This window comes from Ylistrum balloti, unplaced genomic scaffold (genome assembly GCF_031769215.1).
Source record: "Ylistrum balloti isolate Yb309-2 unplaced genomic scaffold, AGI_CSIRO_Ybal_v1 Utg369780, whole genome shotgun sequence".
Taxonomy (NCBI): Eukaryota; Metazoa; Mollusca; class Bivalvia; order Pectinida; family Pectinidae; genus Ylistrum; species Ylistrum balloti.
Genome location: NW_026781969.1, coordinates 510,794 through 533,186, shown reverse-complemented (window position 1 = coordinate 533,186; position 22,393 = coordinate 510,794). Strand labels below are relative to the sequence as shown.

Sequence of the window (22,393 nt, the reverse complement as noted above, 5' to 3'; positions counted from 1 at the left end):
TTTATTAATTTAACAAAGACAAGTATTCAAATTGATGATGAAATCGTGAAAATTCGTTCTGAAACAAAAAATGACATTATCAGTTGCTAACATATGCTTTCGACAATTAATGGCACGTAAAAGTAAGAAGTAGTATTTAGTTTAACACAGTATTTGTAATTTATAGAAAATGTATATAATTTTACGTATTAAAATGGTGTCTAGCTTTGTAAGCCCGGATCCGTTTGAATATTCTTTGTATTTTGCTATCAAATCTTATATAAAACTCTTTTGCTTTGAGACAGATAATGACGGAGAAACTTACCTATGCATTTACGACAATTTCCCCGGACGCAACCATAGCTGTTAAAATAGAAAGAGAGAAAAATACGTTTAGATGGTTAACATTTTTATAAAAAAAAAAAACAAAAAAAAACAAGCAATTAAGTTTGTATTCGGTATGAACAGATTATACTTTTTGTAGATCTTAGATATATGTTATCTGGATGTATGAATTACTTACCATAGAATTCGGCACAAAGGCCGCAGCTTAATGCACAATTGGCTATGGCAAATTTTTTAGACAAAGGATCTGGCGTGCTGCAAATCAGGGGCACGTATCTAACACAGTAACCAGAGTTGTCGTAATCTTTACATGGATACTTTGTAGCCGTTGGGGTACCAGCTGTAAAATTACAACAATTATTTTGAGGTTATATTTTGTTTTATAAAAGGACAACCATCCGAGGTAATGTTTTGATAACAATTATTCGTAAAATCTGGCATCATATAAGGTTCGTTCAAGTCGAAAGAAATCTTACAGATGTATTTGTTGAAGGCAAAAGACGGGGTAATGAACAGATAAAAAGAAAAACATATCTCCCCCTTTTAATTGTAAGGTAGTTGGGAGATACTGTACACTATACCTGTGGTGACATTCATCCCGGTAACAGCAGTCGGTTGTGTAGAGATGACACCTACTGCAGTGGATGGTGTTGGTGACGTAGGCTGCGGTGTGGTAGTGGGTAGAGTTGTCGTCGAAACTGGAGCTGAAATACGCACACATGAGCAATATACCATCACAGAGATATTCGGTATGCTGAAATTCTTCCGTGAGGTGTTGGATATCCAAATTTAGGATATACCTGGGTTCAGCGTTTAAATAACGGTATTATGCACTGTTATTCATCAGTTATCTGTACACTGTCTGATTACAGATTTGCGTAAGACTGTAGGAAATGTACTGTTAAATATTGTATATACATATAACATTCTCAAATGACGCTATTCATCTCTTTATGTTGACTGACACCTGGATACTGCAGAAACAAACTATTCTAAAATCCAGAGTGTTAATACAGTCACGAAGACTAAAAGAATACAAGAGTTCCTCGGAACTGTATGTGTCGCCTGCATAAAGTGTCACGGTCACCCAGAAATTGAACTGGATGTGCAACGATCAACCATAAAGTTGTAATACCAAATTTCATTTCTATAACTTGAAGCATAAAGGGAAAACTGCGCAAAGCAATATTCCTGAGAAATTTTCCAAGTGGAAAGGGGCATAACTCTGCCAAAAAGAGTCACAGACAGCCGGGAATCGAATTTAATCTGTACCCTTGCAACAAAAAGTCATATACCAAAATTCATTTCGATAACTCAACGCATTAACGAAAAAAAATCCGGAAAACTTACGTACGGACGACGACGCGTTCCTAAATGTCCGCCAGCTCTGCAGGCGACACAATAAATTATTGCGACCTCTTAAAGTAATAACGACTAAATGTAATAATTATTACATTAAGCATTGTGACAGCAACTCTTATTGTAATAAATAACAAAATCATTACCTTAAGCGTATCAGTCACAACGCTGAACGAATTCCTTATTACAATAAGCGTTGTTATTACAATAAGCGTTGTTATTACAATAAGCATTGTTATTACAATAAGCGTTGTTATTACAATAAGAGTTACAATATTACTTATAGGAGTAAAAGGTGAACTTACCATGTTGGCAATAATCGCTATTGCAGCAACTTCCTTGAATTTGTCGTTTCCTCCTGCCGACAACGGGTGCAGAAACCGAGGTTCCGAAAAGTTTATTACATTGCTGAAAGAAAATTCATGGGAAATTCCCCCATCCATTATCTAAGAAAATAACCTGACAAAGCCAATTAAATGCCGTCACAGTAACACGAAAACATGGCATGTGCCTTCGATACGTTGGTGTCAATAGTGAGTAAAATGTCGTCAGTTCTGATATCATTTTTTGTCACTTGCATACTCTCTGCCATTGCGTGAAGGATATCACGTGCAACTTATGGTTTACAATGTTTACATAAGGCCTCTACTTCCTCCTCTAGTCCATCGTGGAGATGATATTTATTTCACGTCTGTGGAACAAGCTGGCGATTTTACAATGAATCTACCGGTATCAGTTTATCTTGCTAATTGAGTCTAATTTTGTCTCTTGGACGAAATAACAACAAAATGAAATAATCATAAACTACAATATTTCAAAAAATTAACTTTTTGATATTATTATTATTAAATCTTTTAACTAATTTCAATTTTAGTAAGTACAGTGTTTATTTGCAAAGCACCATGGAAAATTATATGTATATACACGACTTTATCATAAGACCAATATACATACCGTTGTGTTCATACACCCAAATCTGTATTGAAGTTCGAAATTAGAACCGAGTGTTTCTACTGTCACGCATTGCTGTAAAAAACGACATGTGACACGTTCACATTAATTTAAAGTTGATTCAAGTTTTACTGAAGGATTCATAGATATAGCGTATTTATCATTGTCATAATGTTACACAGGCAAATTTATTTCAGGGCTCCGAGAAGACACCCTTTAGAAGTCCAGTTAATGGATATACATTATTGTTCGCAGGTTACTAATAGTATACTCATACTTATGTATAGAATCTTACAGAATATTACACAATTTTATTCTACAAACAAGACGTCATAGGCAAACGATAACCGAATGCAATCTGATTAACGGAATACCTGATCTCTTTTGCATGTTTCACTTGTCAAACAGCTCATTTTATCATTTACACCTGGACAGCTATAGCACTTTCCTAGAAAATAATTACATACACTCCTTAACTACACACCTGTGTAATGTATTCACGTTCATGAGGAGAAAAAAGTACAACACAAGCAAAGGTATACCTGTAAATCACATCAAAATTATACTCCTACTTTCAGAAATCGACTGGATGTTTTGTCTTGTTTCACCTTTTTTTTACAATATTATCACGTTCCAAGTACGTACTGCATGTTTGACATGATGCTGAGCAGAGTTTGTTTGCCACACAGGTTGAGTTACAGATGTTTGAGTCAGCCTGCATTAAAGCAGCACAGAAGGCCGTGTCTACATCCTGTTCACTACACACGTTCGAATCAAACGAGCTAGGATCTGCATGATACATATATATAAAGCTGTTATGATGTAAAGAATTATCTATGTTGTTCACTGAGGTAACTACAACCTACTAAAGAAGACATCGCCGAAAAATGATCCGGGACGCTTACTAGGCTATAAAAATAGTAAATAAGGACGATCGTTATTTAGTTGGAAAACAGGCCTGGACCAGAAGTAAGATAGTGATATATATATCTGTGTTGGGTAGTATAGGCTTAACTAGCTAAACTATAATTGGTCAACTATAACAATTTTTATTTGTCGATAAAATATCATCCATAAATGCCGTGAATTGTATTATCATTATTAATCGGACTGCATGTTCATTGTGAGTGAATCTTACGATTCAAAGCATGGGGGATCTTAATTACTTTTACTTGCACACGAATTGGCATTTTGTAGACTTTTGAAACTGACTTACAAACAGGGCGGACTGTCGACACTGGGGAGGGATCTATCGGTCTAAGGGCAGGATCATGGTAGTTACAGTTGTCATGGTCACAACAGCCTCCTTTTAAAGTGTATGACCTGTCTTGAATTGACCTCTTCGTGTTGATTTCGCCAAATATGTTCAAACATCTCTGTAATGAGAATAGTAAATCAAACAACAGAAATAAGGCTTAAATCGTAACAGATATATAATTATTTCAAGTGAATGACCAGATGTTATGATGTATCTAGAGGTGACATTGAACTTGAACATTGTAATATGACATTACAATGAAATGTTAAACAAGTGACGCCAGCTACTGTAAACTAAACGTATTTCGTGCTTTATAACGTTCAGTCTTCTCTTCGTACAGGTTTGTGTCGATTTATTTGCGCAAAGCCGATCGTCATGATTTCGTACTGTTTGAAATCGAGACCAGTTACATCCGCTAATCTATTCCTGCATGTACTTCGATATTCCGTACGTTAATGGCTCAGCAAAAACCTGACACCATATCAAATATATTTACAAGATATTTATACTCACAGAAACATCTGCACACCCAGATTGAAATAATGGTATGAAATCGTCGTTAAGTTCTTGAACAGCAATACAATACTGAAATAATCGAAAGCAGACAAAGTACATCATAGAAAGTATGAACAATTTCAATGACACGTTATTAAATACAAGACCTGGAAATCACACTTCAATTGTCGATGCTTCTATACATTTTACATAAAACGTGATATAACATTACTTTCACCAATCATGATTTGATCGAACTGTTATGATATTTAGTAGAATTGAAATTCTTCCAAATTGCGCCTATTTAAACCTCTTCGAACCATAACTTGTGTTATTCATCATATGTACGCGTATATTTATATTTTTTCGAGGAAATATGCATATATGGAATAAATTTGAATAAAAACGATAACGAATGCTTCCGTGTTCCTACCAGTTTATCTAAACAACATTCATCATACATTATATCACTGTAGTATGTTAACATCATGCATACACCAAACAAATGATTTTTACCTGATGAACACTTTGACATTGAATAGTACTGTTACATTCCTCTGGATAAAGTTCATCTTTACAAGAGTAACAGTTTAGTGCTGCAGAAAGAAGAGAGAAATCGTGTATATATTCATTGTCTACATACGATAAGACGTAATTATGTAGATCCATCACATTATCGGCTTGGTATACATTAAATTTGCCGATACGAGTTTTTTTGCATACGTCACAAATAATGTATAGTTTGGCATGATTTAGATTATAATATTTTTTTCAAGTTTAAAGGTTTGCGATAAGGATATTCTACCTGAACGGTAACAAAATGTGGTAAAATCGAAAATTTGCTTCGGTGAAGTTCCATCCTTTACCCACACACATGAAAGAGTATTTTTCTCTCATTTCTAATTCTTAGATATTAAAACAGTTCGACAATGAACCACTGAAGACGTAATATTACTAGAAAGTCCTATATTTTATCATGTAATTAATCGATAAACAACATAGACATTTGGCAATCTCTCTGTACCTGTCGAACGAAGTTTGTTCCAGGAAATTAAAACAAACTATGATTCGTCAGTGCTATAACTTTGTGTGTGAACATTGTTTCAAGCGATGACGTCGACTTGGAAGAAAACACGTCACATCAGTATGTGGAATGTCTCTTTTTATGAACGAAATTCATGGAACAGTTTTGGATAAACGATCCTATGGCCAAATGCTAATATTGCTGAATTACATGTGTAACGTTAACTGGATGATCTGCAGAAGGAACGCCATCGTGACTAGAAATCGGATATTCCATTGATGCATGTATTTTATTCAGTACTGTAGGTCGTGTCACTGTCTACGTCAATGAAGGACGGGTTTTTTTCGGCTGGAGTGTTGGGTGATTTTAATGTACATAGGATTATAATACAGCCGAAAAAAGTTTGTCGACGCTTGTCAGTGCTAGTACACTGGGAATCGTCAGTAATAGCACTGACAAGCGTCCGAGATAGTAATGAATCGACAAACTTTTTTCAGTTGTACTATAATCTTATATGCATCAAGGTAATAAATAGTGTGCCGAGATGGTAAACAGATTGTAGACCAAACAATACAGTAGGTGGTGACACGTGCTATAGTCTATTCAGCTACTTTTTGTTTAACACTTGGTCATAGATGTAAGAGAGTCTGTGCCTCTTCTCGTCCCTTCCTGTTTAGTTCTGGCCCGCTGCGGTGTATCAAGATGGCTTCCTTCACCATTCAAATGAAAAGGTTGTTTTCCCTGTCGACTATTTTGGAATATTCCCAATCAATGATATGATGTTAGTGATCGGAATTATCATAATTGTTCAGATATATTGATCCGGGATTGAGAATGTTTTCGCTCTGATTTAGTAAATGTTTTGCCCTCTTGGGATTCCCCGTCTTTCTCATGAACAAGTCGGACCCCGAATCTCCTGCCTCCCTGGTTTTTCTGTTTGACAAGCAGTTTGTCCTGCAATTAAATCTGCTTCTTCTCTTCAGCAATATCTAGAAGGGACCTCTTCACCTGATTCAAACATAAGTGTTTATCTACTTGGTCTATTTTCCTAAAACTCCTAAAAGTTTGCCCCATGTCATTTCTGTCTCTTTTATATTGGACAGATGGAAGCCTTCCGTTACATGAAAGATGTCTTATATTTTTAATCATTTAGTAGCTCACCATGGATTATTTCCAATTGCTATTTCATTTTTATCATGGGTTCCTACTCGAGTTGGTGTGTTCCACTTTGGTCTTATTTGAGCATTTCAGATTAAGAGAAACGTATTTTTGTTCATGAAGCCGAAAGATTTCCCAACCATCCCTGTCATCTTGTTAGCCTTTGGCGCACAGTGGCTATATGTTTGTTAAATAGCACAGATCGGTTGCCGTTCGTCATATTTACTGCTCTGAAATTCACATAGAAGTTTTTTGTTGCTTAGCGTTTTTATCAGTGTGCAGTTGTTTTCTTTTCCTCTCTATAAACTTCTGTACATCCATTTTCTAAAACAGGTCGTTCATCATTTTGAAATTCCCTGATCAGATACTAGACCGATATTTTGTCTATGAAATGAAAATTTTTTGTCAATATTGTATTATGTTGTTATTGATATCTACGTTTTTAATGACTTTGATTATTTTAGAGACACAACGGACGCGTTCATAAAGGTTTTGCCGGTCTGCACAACCGAATTTCTAAATCGTAGCGAAAGAGATAACGATAAGGTCTAAAATGTTAGTGAGGCGAACAAACTTGTTTTGCTTTGATATGAACCCAATATTTCTTGGTACGTTACGACAATAACTGTTTAATTCACCGCATCAATAGTGGATGCCTTTTCTACCACTTTTATGACACATCCGTGGTGTCTTTAAAGCAATCGTCTTAGAGCCAGAAATTTCTGGTCTAAACGACACAGACGTCAACTCGAGTTATGTCCCTTACACCGACAAAATCATTACATGCTGTCGTCTGTATTGCATGGGTGGGTGCGTAATACGAGAATAGATAACCTGAGTACACAAGAAGTAATGACAGAGAATGACGTCACAAAATGACTGCCTCTGTTTGATTTTGTCCGGCACATTTTTACATTATAACCTGTCAAACTGGTTTTTTTCTGATATATGTGATAAATCTCGCAAGAATAAAAAGTTCTAGGAGGAGTTGTATATAATCACATGTGAAAGGAAACAGATGTGATATCATATATATATTTCGTGTTATATTCATTAAATTCTAAGCAGTAGGATAAGAAAGCGTCCTATGTCTTACTTACGACAAAGTCCACACGTCTCCCTGCAGAGGTCAGCTATACATGGTTCCGAGCACATGTCTTTGATCGTTCCTTTTAGAGTTCTGCATGCTGTAGCGTCCTTGTCAGCACATCCGTCCCCAACCACAGAAGTCACAACTAAAATCAACATTATATAGTGTTATATAGCGACAACAAATCCTTCATAATACTGTGTTGTATAAAGTATAACCAAATCCCTCTTTATACTGTGTTATATAAAGTATAACAAATCTCTCTTTATAATGTGTAATATAAAGTATAACAAATCCCTCTTTATACTGTGTAATATAAAGCATAAAAATCCCTCTTTATAATGTGTAATATAAAGTATAATAAATCTCTCTTTATACTGTGTTATATAAAGTATAACAAATCTCTCTTTATAATGTGTAATATAAAGTATAATAAATCTCTCTTTATACTGTGTTATATAAAGTATAACAAATCTCTCTTTATAATGTGTAATATAAAGTATAACAAATCCCTCTTTATTATGTGTAATATAAAGCATAAAAATCCCTCTTTATAATGTGTAATATAAAGTATAATAAATCTCTCTTTATACTGTGTTATATAAAGTATAACAAATCTCTCTTTATAATGTGTAATATAAAGTATAATAAATCTCTCTTTATACTGTGTTATATAAAGTATAACAAATCTCTCTTTATAATGTGTAATATAAAGTATAACAAATCCCTCTTTATTATGTGTAATATAAAGCATAAAAATCCCTCTTTATAATGTGTAATATAAAGTATAATAAATCTCTCTTTATAATGTGTAATATAAAGTATAATAAATCTCTCTTGATAATGTGTAATATAAACTATAACCAAATCCCTCTTTATACTGTGTAATATAAAGTATAGCAAAACCTTCTTTATACTGTGTAATATAAAGTATAACCAAATCCCTCTTTATACTGTGTTATATAAAGTATAACCAAATCCATCTTTATACTGTGTAATATAAACTATAACCAAATCCCTCTTTATACTGTGTAATATAAAGTATAACCAAATCCCTCTTTATACTGTGTAATATAAACTATAACCAAATCCCTCTTTATACTGTGTTATATAAAGCATAAAAATCCCTCTTTATAATGTGTAATATAAAGTATAACCAAATCCCTCTTTATACTGTATAATATAAAGTATAACCAAATCCCTCTTTATACTGTGTAATATAAAGTATAACCAAATCCCTCTTTATACTGTGTAATATAAAGTATAACCAAATCCCTCTTTATACTGTGTAATATAAAGTATAACAAATCCCTCTTTATAATGTGTAATATAAAGTATAACAAATCCCTCTTTATAATGTGTAATATAAAGTATAACCAAATCCCTCTTTATAATGTGTTATATAAAGTATAACAAATCCCTCTTTATAATGTGTAATATAAAGTATAACAAATCCTTCTTTATACTGTGTAATATAAAGTATAACCAAATCCCTCTTTATACTGTGTAATATAAAGTATAACCAAATCCCTCTTTATACTGTGTAATATAAAGTATAGCAAAACCCTCTTTATAATGTGTTGTATAGGGAATTGCAAACGATTCATTATACCTTGTTTTATAGTTTACAGCAAACATTTCTTTACACAATGTATACCATGTGATTAAGAGAACAACACTTATTTTGTGTTATATACAGAACAACAGTACCCTCTGTATACCATGCTATATACAGAACAACAGTACCCTCTGTATACCATGTTGTATAGAAAATAACAAACCTCTCAATATTTTGTGTTATATACAGAACAACATAACCCTCTGTATACCATGCCATATACAGAACAACATATCCCTCTGTATACCATGTTATATAGAAAACAACAACATAACCCTCTGTATACCATGTTATATAGAAAACAACAAACCTCTCAATATTTTGTGTTATATACAGAACAACATAACCCTCTGTATACCATGCTATATACAGAACAACATAACCCTCTGTATACCATGCTATATACAGAACAACATATCCCTCTGTATACCATGTTATATACAGAACAACATAACCCTCTGTATACCATGCCATATACAGAACAACATAACCCTCTGTATACCATGCTATATACAGAACAACATAACCCTCTGTATACCATGTTATATACAGAACAACATAACCCTCTGTATACCATGCCATATACAGAACAACATATCCCTCTGTATTCCATGTTATATAGAAAACAACAAACCTCTCAATATTTTGTGTTTTATACAGAACAACATAACCCTCTGTATACCATGCTATATACAGAACAACATAACCCTCTGTATACCATGCTATATACAGAACAACATAACCCTCTGTATACCATGCTATATACAGAACAACATAACCCTCTGTATACCATGCTATATACAGAACAACATAACCCTCTGTATACCATGCCATATACAGAACAACATATCCCTCTGTATTCCATGTTATATAGAAAACAACAAACCTCTCAATATTTTGTGTTTTATACAGAACAACATAACCCTCTGTATACCATGCTATATACAGAACAACATAACCCTCTGTATACCATGCTATATACAGAACAACATAACCCTCTGTATACCATGCTATATACAGAACAACATATCCCTCTGTATTCCATGTTATATAGAAAACAACAAACCTCTCAATATTTTGTGTTTTATACAGAACAACATAACCCTCTTTATACCATGCTATATACAGAACAACATATCCCTCTGTATACCATGTTATATAGAAAACAACAAACCTCTCAATATTTTGTGTTATATACAGAACAAAATAACCCTCTGTATACCATGCTATATACAGAACAACATATCCCTCTGTATACCATGTTATATAGACAACAAAAACCTCTCAATATTTTGTGTTATATACAGAACAACAAATAGAGACCAATAAATCTCTCTTTATACCGTTACATACAGAGAACAACTCACCTCGCTTTATAGTGTTACGTAGGGAACAATACCCCCATCCTCCGACCACCACCCACAAAACAAGTGTTCACATCATCCATCGGGGTGGATGGAAACAATTTGTCATCATGTTCTGCATTTGGTTTTTTAGCTCCTATAATATTTACTGATCTCATATTTGACTAAAGTATAAACTTTGAACACAAAATCAAAGACCCTCAAAGTCAAAAGTGTCATATACATGTACAATGTATGTTAAACATTACGTAAATATAGCTTTAAATGTTTTGTATGACTGATAAGCAAAGAAAGTGCATCTGGCCCCCTGCTTTACTACTGCTGTCGACTATACAGGGTAAGAACAGCCTATTTGTAAATTTGTTTGGGATTGCGTGTTTAAAGATCTCAAATTACGCCATGATTTTTGAAACTGCATACCTATTTCATGAAAAACTGTTACTGTTACTTACGGACAAGAAGGAGCACTACTGTTGTTGTATACATATCCGGCCGTATCTAAAGAGAGTATGAGAGGTTTCGTTGAGTTTGTGATATGTCTCGTGTGAACACTGGCATATGCATTTAGGTCTTCTCGTGACGTGACGTGACGTGACGTGACGTGACCTAAATTCGTTGTATATTATGTCATACTGTTAAGCGCTGTTTAGAGTGACATCATGACCACAATTAACCCGGATCTTTCAGCACATTGGCCGCTCACTTACCCATGACCTACTGGTATGATACGAGATAACACTGCTGTGCTTGAGCTTATAGATGTACGGGTAGTTTTTTTTTTTTAATCTTCATGTTCAACAATATCATTCCATATCTAACAAAATAACAACTGTTAATCCTAACTTTGCTTCCAAACGTAAATGAATCGGTTATGACCGTATCTGATCGGTAAATAGATATAGTTAACTGCCTAATGTTTATATCTTTGATGTCAAATTGCCTGTTTTATATTTCATTATAGCTTACAGAACTAATTTCTTACCTGTTTTATATTCAGCATCATGTCGTGTTATTTTATATGTTTCTGATATGACCATTACTAAACGTAACAATGATATATCAATATTACAAAAGTCAACGTTTATGTTCAACCATATATGATAGGTAAATGTCAAATCGGTAATAAAATATACAATGTTTGTAAATCATGACAGCTAATTATGGCAACGCCTACATAATTCTTTTTTTTTATTTCATTTAACCACATATAACTCATTAGAATGATATATAAAACAATTTCTTCAATATATACCTGGACATTTTGATATCAAACCATACATACACGAAAGTCATTTCGTATTATCTAGGTAACACCTTGATATTGTCTGTTAATTAATAGAATTTTAAAACTCAGCTCTATGTTACAGTTTTTAGATAAACGTGACTGTTAATGTAACACAGGCCATTACCAGTACTAATGCGCCCACAAACAATCAAATCTGGGACATCCGTCCCACTAGATATAAAAGCGAGGCTTTTAGGGGTTAGTTATGTTTAAGAAGAAAGGTTAAACCTTTCCATTACAACAATTGTTCAATTGATAGATTCACAAAACCCATAAGAAACATAAACTACAACGTGTAACTGGTGATCCTATCTTTGTACGGAATGACCTTCGAGGATAGGCCAAACCTTGATATCAATGAAATCGTGATTACCTGGAACTGACTGTAACCATTTTAGACTTCCATTTCCCAACGTTGACTACTCGGTTGTGTCTATCTCACTAGTTTATAGTCAGCTTATCTCCACTATACGAATCTCTGCGGTGACAACATTAACTTTCCTCATAAACCACCATCATGTCTCATATACAGTGGAATCATAGATAATATGACGCTCTCGTTGTAGAACAGCTCTCCAATAGCAAGACTTCAATGAACGACGGCTGATGAACACAGCTAATGGAATGACGTTGAGTCATGAACCGGGTCAAGACTTATTACGTTAGTCCATGGTTTACGCTCAGTAATATAATAATGGTTTGCCCGTTGTCAGTAAAATGTAACCGAATGAAGTGAGATTCAGTATGGCAGCACTATAAAGTTGGCATAAGGTTAACACTAAAGTGTACCGTATCGGTTTATATCGCCCCCTACTCACCGTGCAAACAACGGGAGGCCGTCCTTAAATGACATTGGTATGGTTTTGACGTTAAACAATATAAAATCAAACCCAAAAAATCACTTTACAGGGTTTCATGCAATGCAGATTAATAGATGCAATGACGACAGAACTTTTTACGGTAACCACCATGATTTCATATTCTGTTACCTTATGCGCCATCGAGCTAGATGTATTCGATGATTTTAAGTTTGTGTGTATATTTCGTAATTGGTCTAGCGATATTGCTCACTGGGATTAACTCAACCTTATACAGAGTATATATCCGATGAAATAGAGCAGGTTACCATTTTCCGAACACGTGACCTTGTCCTTGTACTTTTCCAAAGATTTCCGACTGAATAATGCTTTTGTTCACATATGTTATTCTTGTTTTTACCTATTGTGAGTTTGAACCAAGATTCTCTTAACATATCGACATGCTTGCTTAGCATGACGATGTGTTCTCTTAGCATGATGATGTGTTCTCTTAGCATGACGATGTGTTCTCTTAGCAAGTCGATAATTCTCTTAGCATGACGATGTGTTCTCTTAACATGTCGATATGTTCCCTTAGTATGTCGATATGTTCTCTTAGTATGTCGATATGTTCTCTTAGTATGTCGATATGTTCCCTTAGTATGTCGATATGTTCTCTTAGTATGTCGATATGTTCTCTTAGTATGTCGATATGTTCCCTTAGTATGTCGATATGTTCTCTTAGCATGTCGATGTGTTCTCTTAACATGTCGATATGTTCTCTTAGTATGTCGATGTGTTCTCTTACCATGTCGATGTGTTCTCTTACCATGTCGATGTGTTCTCTTAGCATTTCGATATGTTCTCTTAGCATGACGATGTGTTCTCTTAGCAAGTCAATAATTCTCTTAGCATGACGATGTGTTCTCTTAGTATGTCGATGTGTTATCTTACCATGTCGATGTGTTCTCTTAGCATTTCGATATGTTCTCTTAGCATGACGATGTGTTCTCTTAGCAAGTCAATAATTCTCTTAGCATGACGATGTGTTCTCTTAGTATGTCGATGTGTTCTCTTACCATGTCGATGTGTTCTCTTAGCATTTCGATATGTTCTCTTAGCATGACGATGTGTTCTCTTAGCAAGTCAATAATTCTCTTAGCATGACGATGTGTTCTCTTAGCAAGTCAATAATTCTCTTAGTATGTCGATGTGTTCTCTTAGTATGTCGATGTGTTCTCTTAGCATGACGATGTGTTCTCTTAGTATGTCGATGTGTTATCTTACCATGTCGATGTTGTCTTTTAGCTTTAGATTATTTTAAAAAGTTCATTTTGCTCATATTTACACAGAATATTTCAATTTTATTTACTTATCGCTGTGATTGTGTTCCACTATAGATTTATTGTTTAAGAGTAGTCAGAGGAATGTTGGATATAAATACCTTGTATATGTAAAAATTATGCAGACGTACATTGTTAACCAGCCATGGTATGAAACGACTCTCCATTAACTACGTAACTATGCATCAGCTAACTCTTTTATTCAAACTATTGACCATTACACAGAAAGCAAAGAAACTAAATTCTACAATATATCAATTAAGCATTTCACATAATGATTTCAAAACATTGACGTCGAATATTATTATTCCAAAGTGGTGAATATCATCAGAAAGAATGAAAATCAAACATGTGCTAAAGTGATTTTTTTCTTTTTTTTTTTTTTTAATCTTTTTATTTCATTTTTGGTTTTTGTTTTTATTTGATAAAAGTAGCGAAACATGTAAGTAGTGTATATTCAGATACCTTTCTTCATTCAGTTCATCGTTAACCATTTAAATATGAAATCGTGATTAATTACTGACACCTTACACACAACTGGTCCACCACTCATGACTCTCCATATACACCCTAGGCTGTTATTACTCCAGAAAGTATTAGATAAGTTGAAATGGCGGATAAAAAAATTTACATCGATTTTTTATTTCTTTTTTTTTAATTTCATTTATTGTCATTTTCTCTAATCAATTAGGATTTGTTCACTACAGTGACAAAGATACCGCCTCCCACGCGAATTTCATGATAAAATAGATTATATGACAATAGGCAGCATGCCTGTATGAGTTAAACGGCTTAGTAAAGACATTATATGAATGATACGAAAAAATCATTAATGAACTATTCGGATACAAAAGCGATAACAATCCGTGTAAATGAATGGAGAATACGCATTATCGGTGAAAATGTTTACCTCATTTTATCCCAATGAATCACCTGGTAAATGTACCATGACCAATTTCTAAACTTATTTTTCCATGTAAGAGTCGATACCCTGACAACCGCATGGAACGAAAACAACGCCAATGTTATTTAGGTTCAACCAGAACATGTACCAACGCCATCTTTAATTTCGCGATATTTCAATCGAAATAACTGACCTTGCTTTTGTCACAGTGCAAACAAGACTTGTGTCTGTATGACGTCAAGTAGCATTAAAGTGTTAGATTTGTTTCCAAGTATTATAAATTTGATTATCATATATTACTTATGATATCATAGGTTGTAGAGCTTTTCAAGCTTTTGAGAGAAAGAGAGTGATTAAGCGCTAATACGGACTAAACCTTTTCTAGACATTCAAATGTATGCTCTCAAAAGATTCCAGGTTTTATTGTGCCAGGTGATTTGTTGTCAGCATCATTATTATCGGTCACATGTCTACAGCTGGAAGGATAAACTTATTAAGATGTTTAGGTAGGTAAAAAGTATAATGAAATGTTAAGGTCGCCGTAGTTTATGCTTTTGGATGTATGTGTACACAGATTGTACAAAATATACACAAGTTATTATCGTCTTTGGAAAATTCCACAACCTGGAAGACGGCTGAGCAAAATAAAAATTGATAGAAAGAAAAGACATGCTCATCTGTAACATGAGATTATCTATTTGTATTAACTAAGATTTACATGGCAGATGTCATCGATGAAGCTCAAACTCATCTTCTGAGAATAAGAAGGGTGTGTACTTATGTGTGTTATAAGGACTGAAAGGGAGGTAACTCTAGTCCCTGATAAAAGAAATGAGAGGGAGGTAGCTCTTGTCCCTAGTATAAGGAATGAGAGGGAGGTAGCTCTTGTCCCTGGTATAAGGAATGAGAGGGAGGTAACTCTTGTCCCTAGTATTAGGAATGAGAGGGGGGTAAATCTAGTCACTGCGAAAAGTATTGTGAGGGATGTCACACTCTGAGGTCTGAAACTATATGATTGAATGGCAGGTTCCAGTGTCGAAAACTGTCGAATCAATTTAAGACGTCTGTGGTCGCTATTTAGTCATTATTTCACTAATTTTCCGTTTAATTTGCAATCCTTAATACTAGCTAACTGAAAATGCGTACGATCCTATGGAACTGCTGTGCGCATGATACTGTATAGAGCCTGTGTGCTGACGGTATGCGCACAATATATGTACGATGTGCGCATGAAATGTTTAGTACGAAGTGCGTTTCCAAAAGTATAGGAATTATTGATGCCTGAAAAAGATCAAGAGGGCAGATGTTTTATAACTTATTTGAAACGCATTATAGCTATATCATATGCGTTAAAAATCTAAACATTGCTGTAGAAAAGATATTGTAGCAAGTGTTGTAAAGGACGCTGTTATAGCAATACCTGATGATGGAAATGATGTTGTTATATCAATAAATGGTGTTGTAAAGGATGTTTTTACAGCGATGTCAGGTGGTGTGATGGACGGTGTTGTAGTAATACCCAATGCTGCAAAGGACTTTGTTGTAACAATACCTGGTGTTGTAAATGAAGTTGGTATAGTAATAACATGTGTTGTAAGGGACTTTGTTATAGCAATACCTGATGCTGTGTATGACTTTATGATAGCAATATCTAGTGATGTAAATGATGTTGTAATAGTAATACAAGGTGCAGTAAAGTATGTTGTTATAGCAATATCTGATACTGTAAAGGACGGTGTAGAAATACCTACAGGTGTAAAGAACTTTGTTGTAGAGAAATATCTAATGTTATGAAGTACGTTATTCTAGAAGAACTTAGTGTCATCAGGGACGTTATTGTATAGAAATGTTCTAAATGATGGTCTAACAATACCTGGTATAGGAAAGGACTTTGATTCAGCAATGCTTAATCCTATAAGGGAGTTAATTTAGAATTGCATGTTGTGAAGAGAGTTGTCGCAGAATTCCGTGATGGTTACAGAGCCTTGGTTGAACTTAATCAATGTCGATTTTCTGTATTTCAAGAGCGTTTTTGTAGCATTAGCTGAAACGATGGCATGGATACCATCGCTGTAAGGAACGTACTTTTTGTGGGTTTAACCCAACTTGGCTCTGGAGCGGACGTGGGTGTAGCAATATCACTGACATCCAGCAGAGGCTGTGTTTATGGCTCTGTCTCCAGAGATTAACATAACCCACGGCGTCCATTCCAACATCGTAATTAACGTGTTAGTATCGTTAGCTTATACGGTGACACTACAGTGTCTACTAGTAAACTCTTGCGATGTGATTTATCAGAAGCAATATTCAAAATATTTCGTTCAAACGACATTTTTTATCACTCAGTGGTATATCATTTACCCACCGAGAAGATTAATTATTCCTTTATAACTTAAAAAATGAATCGATCAAGTTAATGTTCTTTCACCGAGCAATAATTAACAATCATCAGTTGTGTTATGTAATGTAGTGTGTTGACAGTATATCTTTGTAAACAGGTGTTCTGACTGGTTGTTATTACCGATATGATATTAGCTGTGTTCTCCGATTGTCACCTTTAATTGTGTTTCTAAATAGGACAGCTCTATAAGGGTACTCCCACACATCTCGCCCAGGTAGCGTGATCTGCACAAACAACAGGTTCGGATGTTTTGCGTGAATAGTCAATGCTATTATTAGAACATTCTGTATGCTTCTTCTAACAATATACAATTTTAATCAAACGACAAACTATTCAAATTAACGTTGCACATTAATAGTACAGTATTTGAACTGAAAATATATATACTAACAAGTAGATTGTAATGACCAGACAAAATCAAAGAAAAGTTACAGGCAGTATACATATAATGGGAGTATAAGCATAACATAAACAAAACACAGGTATTACACTTGGCCATGAGTTAGGAATCAACCATATCTTAGACTGGGTTTAATTTTGTTCGCTGTATTTAAGAAAACTACTCAATAAAAATTATACAGGATATAGTTTACGAGTGTTTTAAGCATCTAACTTAACTATACACTGTCTATAGGAAAAGAAATTTACAGCACCAAAAAGCTGTATCATTTTAAAAAGAAGTTCTCTAACAATGGCATACCCATAATTTAGGGAAAAATACTTTGTCTCTTGTTAATAGATACATATACGTCATCAAATCACCAAAACACGTAAATTACTTGATAAAGAAGACTAATTGATCGACGAGTTCTACTGAGAATGCAATTTTCGGTGTTGGTTATATCCACCACGATTCTGGTTTGTGCTCGCCATCTCTTACCTATGACTACAAACAGTAGCTAGTTCTGATAAAAACTCTGCCACTCCTGAATCAATGCAACCCATGATTCGCTAATTGTTTGGAATTTATTATTCCGTTCTTTGCCCTTTTGCCCGAAATAGTCTCACATATTCTCATTTGGGTTTATGCCTGGTGGCATTGATATATCTACCTCTTCTTGTAGAAAAAAGTATGCACTAAGCAGACTGTGTAGATTGGCATTGTCATCAATAAGGATAGGCCAGATTGCAAGTGGATTTGCATAAAACAACCAAAGATCGGAGGAAAGTTATATCAAGGATATGCAAGCAAAACTTACAGCTAAGAGAAAAAGCATCCCCAAACAGTACCACCGCCATCACCAAATACTGGTGTGCCCAGAATATGATTCAGAAGGTATGCCTTATTTCTTGATCTCGTAACAATGTCGGACAAGGTCAAATGCGGCTTTCATCAGCCCAATGTACTAAGACCTACGACCTAATATTCTTTGACGTTGATCACATGCCTATTGCAGTGTAGCTTGTTTGTGCCTTTCAGTAAACAGAGAATGTTGTTCAAACATCTTTTGACGTTGCGCAAATCTAACGCAAATACTGACTGACGCTCCATTATCCCCTTAGCCTGTTAATAGTATATGGGGCTGCCATTGTCTACACAAAAATCTATCTTCTCTTTCTGTAGTCTTTCGAGGTCTACCAGATCTTGGACACTTGTTAACATTCCCAATTTGTTTCAGGCGGCTCATTAACAAATATCAGATATCAGCATTGCTGACATTATGTTATACCACCGTGAACCAATCCAGTGTCGTGCAATCTTTCCGAATTTGCCCATTATCGAAATGAGTTTTTATTATTGTAAATGCATGTTTGACTTACTAGTATTACACGTGCAAACGCTGTTTAGGTTAAGTTCGGGGTACCCCAGTTTAATTCGGGTTATGGTTAAGTTTGGAGTATCGCTTAGCGGCATACTGAACCAAATACAATAGGGGAAACTGCAAAGAGTACAATAAGGTTGATTTTTACAAAATGGAGAACTAGTTTTATTAAAATGTTGATATTTAGATAATTGGTTTCTAACTTATTGCAATTTGTATATATGAGAAATACATAGCAGCAATGTTTATTCGTGGGCATGTGATATCAATACCGCGAAACACATTTCAAAACAACATCAAATTATTTACACACCATCTGCGGCACCAGATTCTTAAGCTACGAAATACTTTTATATTGCAAAATAAATCCTGACAACTTCAGTAAAATACCAAAGAAACATCGTTAAACAAACTAAAAAGTGCGTTTCTGTCTATAAACAAATCCATAAACATTGTAAACTCCAGCCTACATTTTGAATTAATCTTGAATCAGAAATGTCATATATGTCAATTTGTTTTGATTCTAGACCATGTGACGCCACATAATTTCAGACTTGTTTGTGCAATTGTGAACTATTTTCTGTCAACATGGTAAGGCGTAGTATATCTTCTTTGTTGTCTTGTAATAAATCTCTACTGAAAAGTTGATAAAAATAACACTAGTACGTGTAACAGCTTTTTGTGTTCAGCATCTTACAATAAAAACATTAGTAACTAACGTTATTTCCTATAGAAATTCCTTTGAGAATCAACATATTATCAAAGTCAATTTCTGTCGGTTCACATGTACATATGTTTACGATGGTAGCAGAATGAACTAAGTGACTTCGATTTCAACAAATTTTATTGCTCAAAAATGGCAAAGGGATTGGGCATCAGACATTGCCTATTTAACTCTTCTTCCAGCAACTTCTGGATGGCAATACAAGCAATTGAATTGTTACACATGCAGACAATACATAACAGATAAATATACAATAGTGTCTGTGTTTCTCCACTGGTATACATACAATTACTTTTAGTCAAATCTTTTAGCGTCAATTATATATTCGGAGATACATTGCAATAAGAGTGTAGTTCATCATTAAATTAATGGTACCCATGATTTAATACAGTAATATAAAAATGGTCATGGGAAATATTTTGGTTTGTCAACTGATTTCGAAGAATACTCTTGCATGGTTGTAGAGTGGACAGGCGAGGAAGTAATGTTCTGCAGATTCTTCGCCTATATTACAATAACATAATGGAAAATAATCATATTTATTCGACTTCATCATTTTTGAAGGGTAAAGATTTAAATTGTGATTACGAGCTAAGGAAACAAAATTAAAAGCAAATGAATTAAATTCTCTAAATGTACATGAAAAGACTACTATAATAGCTAGCTGTTCTACATATTGGAATATTAAAGCACTTGGTAGTCTGTAATAGATATCTTTCGTTTTCATTGGTATATATAAAATTTTGCATTATGTCTTTCAAATATTGTGGTGGCAAGCCTCGAAGTATCTTAAGCATTAATAATAGTTTATGTTTTTGACGCCTATCGGAAAGAGATTCCCAATCAAGTTCTTGATACAATTTGTGAAGGGAGATGCCTCAACGCAATCCTGTAATGATTCTAGCAGCTTCTAAATGAACAGATTTTAACTGTTGCTTAAATTTTTCAGTGCAGTTGTCCCATAACATATCTGCATACTTTAATATCGGCATAATATATTTTCCCTAGATTTTCAAGTGTTATTTTGATACTTTGTTTTTGGGTTTTTATAAATACGTTTACTCTTTTAAATGCTTTCTCATATATATAATTTCCATGATTGATCCATTTACCATCTCCAGAAAAAAATTACACTTAAATGTTTCTGAGTTACACTTAATTGAAATGGCTGTATAATATCTTTTTCCTGGTAAATATCATTGAATATGTGACTTAAAGCTAAAGAGACACTATTCAGAACTGCTCCTGCAATTGTCTCAAATGTCAAGGGTTTTTGAAAGTAAGTTTTTCATGTTTTTATCTTAATACATGAACAAAACATAAAACTTTAAGTTATGTATAATTTATTTTTAACAATCTATTTCTATGTATCATTTTGATGTACTTGAGAATTCAAACATGATATTATCTCGTTGGCAATACCTACATTTTCTGTCTTCGTCATACGTACATTTGTGGTCACTTAAACTGCACGTGTTTAAAAAGCTATATATGTTTTATAAAATGTATATATATATATAAAACCCTCTTCAAGTGCAGGTGGAAATAATATCAAACGCTTACATAAGAATAAACAAAAATCTCACCATTCTTAATTACAGTGGTAAAGCTAAGGCGATCTAGATAAAAAGGGAACTATTGAAAAACTTAACGCATACAGGATCATGCACTCCCTATCGGCGACACGCTCTGTAAATCCTTGCCGAACCAGTCCATTTCTAAAAGTAAGAACATTCCCATATCAATGTCTATAGACACCAGCATGTGTTGGGCAGTTATTCCATTAACTTACAACCTATCAACTTGATGGCGATGAATAGGAAACACTTCAAATGAAGATGTGTGAGGAAACATCCTTAAAGTCCCTCTGTGAGGTGGGTGGAGTTGAAGAGCAAACACTCAAAAGATATATGTGTAACCATGGTGGCTTGCAATAGGAAACATTTCCATAGTATATATGTGAGCTGAGTGGTGTTGAATAGCGCCATATGTACTTTTAGAGTATCTACTAATCAACGCCACCTTGTGAAAGCGTACGTACCTTGTGAATGCAGCCCATTCAACGCCATCTAGTTCACAAGTGTACCTCTGGAGTTGTGTGGGAAACTCGATTTGTATGTCATAAGTTAGACATTACAAACTTCACAAATTAATAATACATAAAACAATCATGTTGAAAGAATAATTTTATAGGGAATGTAAATTACAGCAGATGCCCACGTGATACGAATTGTGGACACTTTAAACATACTGATATAAATATATAAACTTTATTTATTTTACAACAATTGCGAAACAAGTTATGTCAACTTATACTAATCACTCTTGTTGGCCCGGATGTAAGCGCGCGAAGGGTCTTACTGTGGGAGGAAACCATGAGTACCCGGGGGAAAAACCCACGTGGTCGGGCAGGTGACCCCTTACCTTTTCACGTCCGTTCCGGGAATCGAACCCCGGTCGGCTAGGTGAATATCAACGCACCATTTGTTGTGTGTGTACTACAGAAAATATATTTTGAACCATGACATACGTAAA

At 34.4% G+C, this 22,393-nt stretch overlaps 1 protein-coding gene across 1 annotated transcript; it reads right to left on the bottom strand.

Moving 5' to 3' along the window:
• Window positions 1–304: 304 nt before the first annotated feature.
• On the bottom strand, window positions 305–11,127 carry LOC132544090 (uncharacterized). Its single transcript, XM_060207657.1, has 12 exons — window positions 11,094–11,127; window positions 7,670–7,804; window positions 4,904–4,983; window positions 4,406–4,477; window positions 3,851–4,010; window positions 3,280–3,423; window positions 3,009–3,082; window positions 2,638–2,709; window positions 1,989–2,091; window positions 906–1,028; window positions 503–664; window positions 305–342 (listed from the first exon to the last, which is right to left on the bottom strand). Exons 1-12 carry the CDS (start codon window positions 11,125–11,127, stop codon window positions 305–307), a joined length of 1,197 nt encoding a protein of 398 aa, XP_060063640.1.
• Between the last annotated feature and the right edge of the window lie 11,266 nt (window positions 11,128–22,393).